Source organism: Centrocercus urophasianus, unplaced genomic scaffold (genome assembly GCF_019232065.1).
Source record: "Centrocercus urophasianus isolate 14NV4802_14NV808 unplaced genomic scaffold, USGS_Curo_1.0 seq_73, whole genome shotgun sequence".
NCBI classification, from domain to species: Eukaryota; Metazoa; Chordata; class Aves; order Galliformes; family Phasianidae; genus Centrocercus; species Centrocercus urophasianus.
The window spans coordinates 2979050-2991776 of NW_024885344.1; the positions used below are offsets into that span (position 1 = coordinate 2979050).

Here is a 12727-nt window from a genome sequence, read left to right on the forward strand (position 1 = left end):
CCAAGGTTCTTTGGAAGAAAGTGGTGATCACAAAGTTAGTGAGCTTGTCATCATGTACAAGGGAAAGAATGGACAAGAGGTCATCTTTCTAGCACTTCCAGACTTCTGAGTGTCTGACCTTGCAGACCTGATGTTCTGTGGGTGTAGTGTTTGTGCATGATGTGTATAATTTCCAAATACAACGGACGGTAAATACCTGTTTCGTTTGAGAGAGACAGTCCACACTGGGACATTTCTCAATGACACAACATTCTACTAGTGAAACTTCATCATGTAAGCTCTGAATTGCCTTGTGTCACCATAGAATGAAGAAATTCTAGGTACATAGATCTGAAATAAATTGCTTAGGCTATATTCCACTATTTGGAAGGTTATTTGGGCAAAGTTTTCTATTTCCAGCTGCAGTGATTTACAAAAAGATGTAGGAGAAAAAACTGTCTTAGCAAATAGGAGAGTAGGTATCTTGGGATACCTTAGCACCTACTTTTGTAGGTATGTAACTTAAAGGGCTAAACTTCATCTATAGCCACCCATATAACCAGTATCTACCAGGGCATTCATTCAGAGTAGAGTATGTAGAGTACAGGGGTGACAGACGATTAAAACAGACCTAGAATTCCAAAAGAAAACGGATAGTTTATTTGTTTACACAGAACTTCTATATCTTAGAGTATGTCTTAAAGGGCTGCAGTTGTCTTTCTCCCCACCCTTCCCTCCTTAGGTCTATAGGACTCTCTACACAGAGGGCTGGAGCGCCTCTCCTATGAGAAAAGGTTGAGGGAACTGGGTTTGTTTGGCTTGGAAAAGAGAAGGCTACGGGAAGACCTCATTGTGGCATTTCAGTACTTGAAGGGAGCATATGAACAGGTGGGGGAACAATTGTTTACGAGGGTGGATAGTGATAGGACAAGGGGGAATGGTTTTAAACTGAGGCAGGGGAGGTTTAGGTTAGATTTTAGGAGGAAGTTTTTCACCCAGAGGGTGGTGACGCACTGGAACAGGTTGCTGTGGATGCCCCATCCCTGCAGGCATTCAAGGCCAGGCTGGATGTGGCTCTGGGCAGCCTGGTCTGGTGGTTGTCAACCCTGCACATAGCAGGGGGTTGAAACTAGGTGATCATTGTGGTCCTTTTCAACCCAGGTCATTCTATGATTCTAATTTTATTTATTATTCTGATATTTTTTTTTTTTTTTCTGCAGAATGTTGGCTTTTGATTAAAATTGTTATGTTGCTGGCCCTCAAAGGGTGCACTGATAATGCAGATTTTCTAATGTGAACAAATGTGAAAGGGAGGAGTGGTGTTTTCTTGCATGTATAGTCAGACTGAAACATTATCTGTGAGCAGCATGACTTCCTCTTATCTCAGAAGCAGCCTAGAGCTCACTGCCGTCAGTTAGTTCATTGTAAAGGCACTCCATGCTATTAGGCAGGGGACAAATAATAGCTAAAACACATAGAAACCTATAGACCTTGCAAAGATTCCAAAAGACAATGCATCTGCACTTAGGACAGCAAAAGAAATGTAAAAAAAAAAAAAAAAAAAAAAAAGGCAAAAATAAACCCACACCACAAGGTGCTACAGAAATTTCCTTGTTTTGGTTAGTTCCTAGCTTTTAGCATTTGAGCTCAGGGCAGAGCCATCAGAGAAATGTGGCATCCCTGCTTCTGCATTTGTCTTCTCAATCAGGGTGATTTTCCTGCACTCTGCAGCTTTCTCCCTTATCCAGCCCTGCAGTTAACCTCTGGCTAAACTGTGCCCTTCCCCCAGCAAGCTTTCTGTGCCTCTGGGCTCTTTTCAGGACTCTCATCTCTAGCAGTCACCAGAATACAAAGCTAGAATCTCTGTGCCCATGCTCATCCTTTAGGCTTTGTCTGTAAGAAAATTGCTCTGCTTCAGTCCCTCTCCTTTCAAATAAACTGTGCTGGGTGTCTTTCTATAAGCTTTATTTTTCCCAGCATCTTAAGGTGCTGTGCTTATTGGAGGACAGTAAGGTTTAATGACATCTCTTGCCTTAAATGCAGGCAACTTCACATACGCAGAAGCATTCAATAATCCACACAGAGTTCATGACTTGTCAAGCTTTCTGAACTGTTTTGCCTACTGTGATGATGTTGGCCGCTGTCAACTGTGAAATAATATTCAGGTTCGTGTTTTGTGGACAGTGGAATTTTGTAGGTTATTTTTATTTTTTTGGTACGACTTTATCAGCACAGAAAGTCTGAGGTAAAAGACTTGACACAGATAGAAAAAAAATACATTGTCTGAGACTGCCAAAGCCCAAAAATAGAGCAATAACCCCAAATGAAGAATAAAAAATTACAGCTTTATTATTATTTATTGCAGCACTGAAAAGTGTGCTACTTCCTTCATAGCACAGCAATGTTCTTTGCAGTGTTCCCTGGGCAACTCGTCCCAAAGTCACACAGACCTCGTTATGTGTTATGTTACTTTATTTTGATTTAGATTAGGTAAAAAGTGCCTAGACATCAGCTCAGAGCACTCTGCCAGTTACTTAAAACTATAAAACTCAAGTGCAGTGCAATCAGTTTAACTTTTCTACCTTGCTGCATACTGTCAGTCAGGTACTTGTGGCACCTTATATGTATTCACTTCTTCAAAAATGAGGCCTTCCATTGCCTTGAAAAACGATGGGATGGATTAGGCTAGCAGGCGGTGGCATTCATCTGCTATGCAGTAGCTACCAAGTCAAAGTATCTTCATGTGTCCAGTGTAGTAACAAGACTTAAATGGAGTAGTACAGTTTCAGCTTCAAGTGTACAAAAATTGTGATCTAGACCTTCCCCAAATCTACGTAATAGCTATGACAGAAATTACTTCATTTCTGAGCTTTAAGACTGAGCTCAGTTCACTTTTGTTTTCATCCTTCCATTTCAAACAAGTCTTTCGATGGTCACAGCATCATTTTGCAGCAGGGAGTTAAGATGTTATGAAAACACCAAATATATCAAGATACCTGAGAATATTCAGCTGTGTCAGCATCAGTGCGTGTCCAGCATTACAAACCCTGATGAGATCATCCCAGAAAATAGCTTGGACTTAACCACTTTCTAACAAAACCTAGATAGCTTCTACAGCAAAACGTTTTCAACTATTTACCTATTTTAGATACTAGGTTGTATAATTCCAGACCTGATTCCCATACCCCCTACTGGTCTGATGCTCAAAATGAAACCTGTTATTTTTTTAATTGTGGTAAAGCAGCGTTTATGATCTATAAATCTATGCTCTTTGAGCAGCTGCTAAAGAGGTACCGAACTTTACCTACACTTTTAAATGTTGGTGACTGTTATCCAAAAATTTTACTTTGGTTTATTGCTGCTTTTACAAATGGCTTGGAAATTTTTCTGGCAACTGTTTGAGAAGGTGGCAGAATCTAAAGGACAGGAATAGGAAGAGGTAAGTAAGATCTGTGTCATGCTGGATCTCCGCTTGGTACAGAGCTGGGATTGCCAGTGAAGACTTTAGCTAGATTTGCATTGTTGTGGTATGGCAGCAGGGACTGACCCTTCCCACCAATATCCCATTACATGTTGTTGCTGTGTGACAGATGGCAGCAGAGGGGCACTCTGACAAAATGACATCTGACTCAGAAGTGCATATGAAGCAAAGGTGTGTCATTGTATTGCTCCAAGTGCAAAAATGGCAGCTATTGATATTCATCAGTGTTTAATGAACGTTTATGGAGGCCAAGCAGTGGATGTGAGGACCATGAGGCAGTGAGTGGTGCATTTCAGCAGCGGTAGCAGCGACAGTGGGTCACCTTCACTGGTGCAGATTGTTACAAACACAGCGTGCAGGCTCTTGTTTATTACTGGTGAAAATGCTTAGCTAACGGTAGTGACTGTTGAAAAAATGGTGCTTCATAGCTCGTAATTTGTTACTGTGCTCATTGTATCTGTTGTAGTTTCCTTGGAAATAAATAGGAGGCATTACTTTCAGGGCACCCTACGTATATCCAATTGTAAATATGTCTACTGGTAACACAGGTTGATTTTTGTGTCACAGTGTAGGGGTGTTGCTTTTATGTGAGTCAATCTATGCCATGTACTCTAGCTGTCCAGCAACAAGAATAAAACATAGGCACATCCAGATCACTTCCTAGCACAGGTGTCAGCATGTGAGAAACAAAGGCAGCACAGCCCCTGGCACAGACCAGCTGCACAGCTAAATACTCAGTCTTTCCTGAGTCCACTTGCACAGCCCATGCTGGAGTCCCTGCAGCCACAATTGCACTTCTATGCCTTCCAGGCTGGATGGGGAGAGCTGACTCAGTATTTCATTGCACTTCTGACTGTAGCATGGCCTTCATGTTGTTACTCCTCTCCTATTACACATGTGATTTTTCAGCCATTTCCAATCTGTTATTTATTGCTACCTACTTCCTTGACAATTCAGGCTCTGAAATATCAGTGGCCAAACTTCAGAATCTGTCCTGAGACATTTTTGAAGCTGGGATTTATTAATCAGCTTTACTGATGGTGAAAACGATAAATCAGAGACTGTTTGTGGGAGAAGGTCTACAAGCAAGTGTTCCATTCAAATGTTTTTTTTTTTTTTTTTTTTTTTTTAAAGACAAAATGGCAATTTTATATGGATGAAAGGGTGTGTTTACACCTGCATAATAACAATAGAATTTGAAATGAGATTTTCTGTAGCTGTTTTTTTTGGTTTGTTTTCCAATAAACTCAGGACTATTCACCATTCATGTAAGCACGAAACAATGGAATAGAACAAGCAATGAGCAGGTCTTTATAGCTTTGAATCAGAGAATAAAGAATGTTCTTGTAAAGGAGAACTGCTAAACTGCATGATTTTTGTTTTCTAAACCACTCAAGCTGCTGTTTGTTTGATAAAGTGAAAAGGAGTCTTTGCAGTGGAGATACTATTAAATAGCAAAGTTAATGCAGGCAGGTGGAAAGTTATTTCTGTGAAGTACTTTGGAATAATATGTTTACGTAACTGCACTGCAAGGGAATATATTGCTAATTATGACGGTGTGGATAACTCACTCTTGCTTTATTTCAATTTGATTTTAATTGATCATTTTTATCTGTAGTTTGAGGGATTTTTACCACCTAAGCATTTCAGCTGAATATATACAGCTTTGTTAAACATTGTATGAAAACACGTCTCCTTGCTCTCTTAAAATTTGGTAGCAATAGTGTACTGTAACGCGATGGTACAGCGCCTTGCAGTGTTTGTCTTCTGCTGAGGACCTTGGTTTCAGGTTAATTTGACTGTTTTATGCTTTACATCCAGCTCATTAGTAATGCTGTTTTGAACAAAGAAGATACCTTTTGAAAGTTAGAAAATGAAGTCTTTCATGTTTCTGGAATGCGAGTTCTCATTGAAAGGTGCCAAATTAGACAGGTTTGCTTTTTTTCAAATTCCCTTGTCTTCTTCAGCCAAACTACTTTCCAGAAACTGACCCACATGCGTAATGAGTGTTTTTATTGTTCTGAACCTCTCCTTTCTCGGCAAGCTGTGTTGCTGAACAAAACCCATCTGCTCCTCACATCAGCTGGGGCCACTGTTTGGCATGAAGAGGAATCCAAACTGCTGCAGCTCAACTGTGGAGGAAATGGGGAATAGGAAAATTATTTTATCTTGCATACGCTTCTAAAATGCATTTAACTATATATTAATTGTCTTGGAATTGAATCCTTCTATTCTTGATTGTCTTCCCAGACTAGATGCTGGCAGGCAGCCCTGTTCAGAACAAAAGAAACACATGCTTATCTTTTAGGGTGGTTTTTAAACAAGTAGGACCTGTAGCTCATAGAGCTTCAGCATCTCTCCAGCTTCACCATGAGCTTAACCTTTTTCTTCAAGTTCCAAGCCCATTTAAAATGTATTTGAAAGAAATCCCTGCCCAGTGATGGTCACATGAAAGAAAGATGCAGCTTTTGGTATGTTCTGACAGGAGTGTTTTGTTTCCTTCTCTTGCAGATGGGAAGCCGGTGTCGCTGTCTCCACTTGAGTCCCAGCCCCACAGCCCTCGTTACACGGCCTCCAGCCAGCGGGACCGCGAGAGCCTGGAGGTCCGCATGCGGGAGGTGGAGGAGGAGAACCGCGTGCTCCGTAAGCAGCTCAGCCTGGCGCAGGGCCGCGGCCCCTCACACCACCGTGGCAACCACTCCAAAACCTACTCCATGGAAGAGGGGACTGGTGACAGTGAGAGCCTGCGGGCTGGCATTGTGGCTGGGAACAGCTCTGAGTGCGGGCAGCAGCCAGCAGTGGAAAAATGTGAGGTAGGTGAGCAAAAGAATCAGGGAACCACCCGGGTTGGAAGGGCCACAAAGCCCATCCAGCTCCAACCCCTCTGTCATGGGCAGGGTTGCCACCCATTAGATGGGGCTGCCCAGGGCTCCGTCTAACATGGCCTTGAACACCAGGTTCTTTAAGTATATTGGAGGTCAGTGTCTCCTTCCCTCCTCAAACATCTTAGACACATATCAGCCTCTTAAGAACCAGTAAGCATTTCCTCGCAGATAATTTTTAATATATATTTTTAAAAACTTTCAAACATTTGATCATTTGAATGTGTGTTGAATCTGGTGTAAAAATCCTGTCCGTTTTTCAAGCTGACTTCAGTGCAGCGTTGCTGTTAAAAAAACCTGAGTATTTCTAAACGAAATGAAAGTGGCACGCAATGAAAGTGTTGTTGTTGTTAAGTCTTATTCCTGTGTTTATTCACCTCCTCTGGAATGGCTCAGGGTTTACTGTTAATTAAATTGTGGTTTATGGAACAATTTATGCCTTTGAGTTGCTTTTCAGCAGCATATCCAGATGCCGCAGTGGAAGCACCTGCTGTGTGTTAGCTGTGCAGAAGAGGTGTGGTTAGTGGCAGAAGACTGGAGATCTGTTTTTAAGGTTTTAGGGGGTTGTTTTGGTTTAGTTTTCCGTATTTTATGCCAGTAATTTTGTGGATGTCGCCTGGCTACTTGGTTGTCATATATCTGAATGATAACCGCTCCAAACCAGAAAGTCTTCCTTAAAGGCCTTCTGCCAATCCCAAATGGTGAAGACATCAAAAATAATTTTCTCCATTTATTTTTACAAAGAGGGTAATAAAATACCACCTTTTATCTTGCTTTCTGCCACTGGGAAGATAAAAATTGAAACAAAATAAGTGCGAAGGAAAAAGAAGTCCTAATTATCTCTTCAGATGAAGTCTATTTAATGGGCAAATATTGCTTAAAAGGGAATTATTGCTTCCCAGTTCGGTACGTCTTTGTCTGGCCCTGTTTGGGAAAAAAAAGAAAAAAAGGAGCTAACATTCTTTTAAAGAGAGGGAAGAGGAGGAGTCTATTTTTCATTTTCCCTCCTCCTGATAATGAGGGTCTGATTTTCCTCCCTACCAGCATTTTGGCATTTATTTTAATTAAGGGAAGGTTCAGGCTATCGGTAAATAAACCTCACTTCCCCCTTATTATCATGCCAAGCAGTGATGAGCTGAGTCTCAGCTCTGGGTTGTTCAGTGTACCAACCAATTTGGGACACAAAAATAGCAGCTTAACAGAGGAACAGTTTAAGGGGTCTTTCAGATTATAATGTGTTTTGCCAATAAATTTTCTTGCTCAGTGGGGTTTAGCATTGTGCTGGAGGCAATGGTTATATAAAATACAAAACCTCACTTTATTTGCCATCCCGCTATCTCACTGCACACTATTTTGATAACAAAATAGCTTTTTCTTGCTTTTCTTAAGGAATTTGCTCAGTAATTCAGTAACAGCAATGGAAGTTAAAATTAAACTTCATTATTATCAGATTTGCCAGGGGTCTCATCGTTTATCCTATTACTGTAGATTCTGGTTCCATTTTTGTGTGAGAGTGGTATCTTGACTTCATTCACCCTCGTTTTTTACTGTTTCAGAGCCATAAACTAAAGATGTTTAAGCCTCTGACAGTGGAATATATTACAGCAAGAGTCAATGACATCGGTGGAAAGAGACAAGGATCCGGAGAAGGCTCTGGGGAAGACAAGGAGAGCTAGGGATAGATTATTTATTTCATTGAGGCAGTTCCTTGAGATTTATTGAAGCTAACATTTCAGAATCTAATTTAAAATGCTCTTTAGTGATGATAAAACATCAGAAAATGCAGTTGCAATGAGTGAACATTAAATCTCCAAATTAAGCGTGATCTGTGCGATAATAATTGTGATCTATTTTGAACAATTGTAGATTTGTTGTATTCCAGCCGCCACTTTCTACTCTTCTCCTTTGCAGAAGATGTTATACAATTTTGATGTTACAAAATGAACCAGCATTATATTGCAGGAAAAGATCAAGGTTCCAACTAAAGACCTTCTCCCTGGAGAGGGAAGATCCCTTTCCCCAGGCAGTTTTAACACAAGCATCATCTTTATACAGACTTAGATACCAATAGCAGCCTTGAGGAGATCGTGACACTGATGGAAGCCAACAGAATGATGTGGTTTTCTTCTGATGGTATCCCAGTACCTTTCCAGCTTTTGCCTCCATAAGCTGGGCATTTAGCCTGAATTAAGTATGCATTAATAAACATTGTTAAAAGAGAGAGTCTACCAGAAAATATTTAATTAACAGCATAGCATCCAGTCGGCTAGCAGAATACTAAGAAACATTTGCAGCATTTTTTTGGGCATATTTGTATTGTTATTATTCTCAACGCTGTTGCTTTGTAGTGTTGAACATGCAGGGCTCCAGAGCCACAGAGAAAAGGCCCCATCACTTTAAGTGCTGTAAAAACAAAGGTAATGCCTACCTTGGGGAGGCATTTGTATCATATTTACATACTTGTAACATGCTTTTAATACCTCTTAATCACAGTCATAAATTATTTATGAAGGGTTAAACAACTGTAATGGAATGCCTGGCTAGTACTACTGTGAAATTACTGAAGTATGAAATGCTTTACCAAAGACTCTAAACTAATTAGAGTTTATTAAGAGCAGTATTTCACCATTCCAAAACGTTGCCTGAGGAAGAAAAAGAATAACATCTGTTTATCTAGGCACCTTATACTCCACAGCATGGGATCTAAGGCCCAGTTCTTTGATTTTAACAATTTTCTTCCTATTAATATAACTCCAGAATGGCTTTATGTGAAATGCTAGTTTCCAAAAAATGGTTTTTTTTCTTTTTTTTCGTGTCTGTAGCAGCTAAAACTATGTCAGTGTGCACCTTGGTGTTATTTAAACTCCCTTTCTTAAAGAAGCTTAACTTCCTTAAGTGCCTTTAAGCATTCAAGGTGGGCTTGAGCGCTGCCTAAACTATTTTAAATCAAAAATAGCTATCTTTGTGTCTTTGATCCCCATTGTATAGGAAGAACAGTGTGGTTAACTTCTGCAGTGTTTTAATTACATATTCATATCTGTGTTTAAGTGAATGCGGGGATGGATGTTTTCAAGGAGCTCAGTTTCATCTTGCAGTGGTTCCTGAATATCCAGTCTTCAGCTGTATGATCATCACTGATTCCAGTGAGAAGCAAGTGCAAAGCTTTGCACATAAAATGCACAGAGCTGCACATCAAATGCAGAGCTTTGATGTGAGATGTCTGGAGGGACATGTTGAACCAAGCTGGATGCTGCATTTTGGGGAAGCTGGGACATTCGTGGCTTATGTGCCTTTCCTCCTAAATGTTCGTTGCAGCCTCAGGAGCTGTGTGAATCACAGGGGCCCATTCTGGTGGGATGGGGTACAGTCTTGTAGCCAACAGCAGAAGGAAAATGAGGAGTTTCAGAGATCTGGGAGGCTGCTGATCAATTTCATAATCTGGGAGCAGATGCTTACAGTAGTATACTCAGGAGGCTTACAAGGTTTTTGAAGTGTTTCCGTCTTCCAGCTGTTATTGCCCTATCTTGCCAGGGTATGGTTACAGCCAGCTGGTCTCCATCCAGATGTGGGTTTGGGACAAGCGTGGAGAAAACTTGAGGTCAGGGTTTTTTCATTAGAAAGCGGTTCAGGTTGTAGACCTCACGTTGACTTACAAATTTCCTGCTGATTCTCTTGAACAGTTAAACAACAAGGAGAAGGCAAGTGAATTAAGAAAAGAGAAGAAACAGTTTTGTAGCATGCTGTGGGCAAAAACTGTGGGAGAAAAAAAGGGCTGGATTTCTATTCTCTTCTAGAAATAATTTTCTTCTCGATAGCTGATGGCAGGCAGATAAGTAGTATCAAACACTGCAGAGAGACTGAGCAAGAGATATATGGATTCCTGTGTCTCTGAATTTCAGAAAGACATTTAGCAGAGCAGCCAGAGCTGTCTCCTCACTGCACTTTGGCTAAATCAGAATACAGGACAGCAGCACTAAAAGATACCAAAGAATGCCTAAGTTTAGCTTTGAAATGAACTGGTTTAAGAAAAGGAGATGGTAGGGTGAAAGGGGAGGCTGTGAGGAGAGTTTATTTAGCCAGAAGATGTAAAATGAAGTTGATGGTGACATGATAGTGCTGTTCCATTGAAACTCATCAAGTGTTGGTGTCTGGTCCAGTGTCTTCAGGTGTTTAGAGTTTAAATCAGACCTAAAACCATTCTCAGTTGATGCTATTTTTATTGGAATTTAAGGGACGGATCTTAGGCCTTCCAAGAACCTGAGAAAGGCTAGGTTGTAGTGAGGTGGGAGTCAACCTCTTCTGCTAGGTAACAGCAAAAGGTCAAGAAATAATGGCCTCAGGTTGCACCAGGGGAGGTTCAGGCTGGGTATTGGGAACAGTTTCTTCTCAGAAAGAGCGGTGCTGCAGTGGCACAGGCTGCCCATGGAGGTGGTGCAGTCACCATCCCTGGAGGTGTTCCAGAACTGTGTGGATGTGGCACTGAGGACAAGGTCAGTGGGTATGGTGGGGATGGGCTGGCTGTTGTACTAAGTGATCTTAGTGATCGTTTCCAACCGTAATGATTCTGTGGTTCTGTGACTGAGAGAAGGCAGGGCGTGCACAGGAATCTGCACCTCATGGGAACCTATACCCAGAAGCATCATACAAACCACTGTTGTAGTAAGTCATTAAATAAAAGCAGCCTGTGTTCTTCTCTGTTATCATCACAAGAAAGAAACACAATCAATTTTTGCAAAGTGCTGAGAATGCTCAACTTCCTTTGACATGAAAGTGAATTTGAATTGTGGAATATCTCACAGCACTGTTGTCAACATGTGCTGTGCCGTATTTTCTTTCTCCTACCTCTCTGGATGGTTACCTTATTAATTCCAATCCTCTAAAATCTTCTCATCTTCCCAGCTAGTGATGCGTGCTGGGGCAGGATGCAGCTGCAGTGTTCATGTGGAACTGCACAATAGCACAGCCACTCGGCCATTACTCGATCCAAATTGCTTCCCGGACCAGCTGGTGTTAATGGATGGGACTGGGGACTCTTTAGATGTGCCCAACACATGCCACCTCCTGTGTAAATATGCCTCTGTTACAGGCCAAGCTTTGGCAGTGTATGACTATGTGAGAAGGCAAAATTCCTTATTTGTTCTCAACGTAGTGGGCTGTCTGTGGAAAATGAGAGCTGTGTGTGTGTGACAGATCAGCTAACCAACCTTCAAATGGAAGCCAAATGAGGCTTCCCTGCAGTTTCACAGCTGTGTCCCTGATCACAGCTTTGTGCTGCCAGCATGGTAAACTCTACTTCATTTCTGTGACCACTAAGAAACAGAAAAATACAGAACGTGGCTAGTTTTAAAACCAGAGAAGAGTAACTTAACAGCATTTTAAAAATTATTACTTGCTGCCTTAATAATCACGACTAGTAGCACAATTTTCCCTTTCCTCTTCAACAGACAAGTAAACTTCTGCCTCAGATTGAAAGGAAGGAAGAAGGAAGAGAATAAGGGAGTATTTATCAAAGTGCTGGGGTAGGGACTCTTGATTTCATGTTAATGCTGCCTAGTGCAGCCCATGCTACCAGTCATAGGCAGAGAAGTGACCTGTACCTTCCCAGCTTGTGTCCTATATTACACTAGAATCTCAGAATCATAGAATGGCTTGGATTGAATGGAGCCTTAAAGCCCAGCCACCCCAACCCTGTGCCATGGGTAGGGCTGCCCCCCACCAGCTCAGGCTGCTCGGGGCCCCATCCAACCTGGCCTTGAGCAGCTCCAGGGATGGGGCACCTCAGCTTCTCTGGGCAGCTGTGCCAGTGCCTCGAGTTCTCTGAGTAATCAATTTCTCCTTAATATCTAACCTAAATCTCCCATCCTTTAGTTTAAAACCATTCCTCCTTGTACCGTCACTATCTATCCATGTAAAAAGTTGATTTCCCTCCTGTTTATGATCTCCCTTTAAGTACTGGAAGGCCTGTTATTGCTGGGAGGACACACACATCCCTGGGCAAAGTAATTGTCCATGTTGCCCATCAGAGCTTGCTCATTCTCTCCTTAATAGGCATTCTTATGGTGGAAATGATGCTGAATTTCTAAGAGCATATCTGCTTCTATCAGGTGTATTTTTAAGTTTTGAGTTCAGAAGGTTAAACAGTGGCTGCTTGTTTCCATACTCAGAATTTTGTGTTCTGCCAAATGGATGTGTGTCTATATACACGTGCACACACATATGTTCTTAGCTAATAAATGCAATTCTGTTCAGACATCTGATGTAATTTAGGGACAGGAATGACTTTGGAATGATGATGGTGTTATAACTCAATTAAGATGTTTTTAACAAACTGCCTCAAGTGGGCTGCAAACAGCTGCAGAACACCCACTCAAATCTTTAACAATTG

The 12727-nt window shown here is 41.4% G+C and overlaps 1 protein-coding gene across 3 annotated transcripts in view; it reads left to right on the forward strand.

Moving 5' to 3' along the window:
* LARGE1 (LARGE xylosyl- and glucuronyltransferase 1) overlaps window positions 1-12727 on the forward strand; it is a 279742-nt gene that overhangs the window by 127108 nt on the left and 139907 nt on the right. For all 3 annotated transcript variants that reach the window (XM_042837889.1, XM_042837887.1, XM_042837888.1), the window contains exon 4: window positions 5972-6273. In XM_042837889.1, the coding sequence (XP_042693823.1) occupies window positions 5972-6273 (302 nt within the window). The remainder of the gene's footprint in view (window positions 1-5971; window positions 6274-12727) is intronic.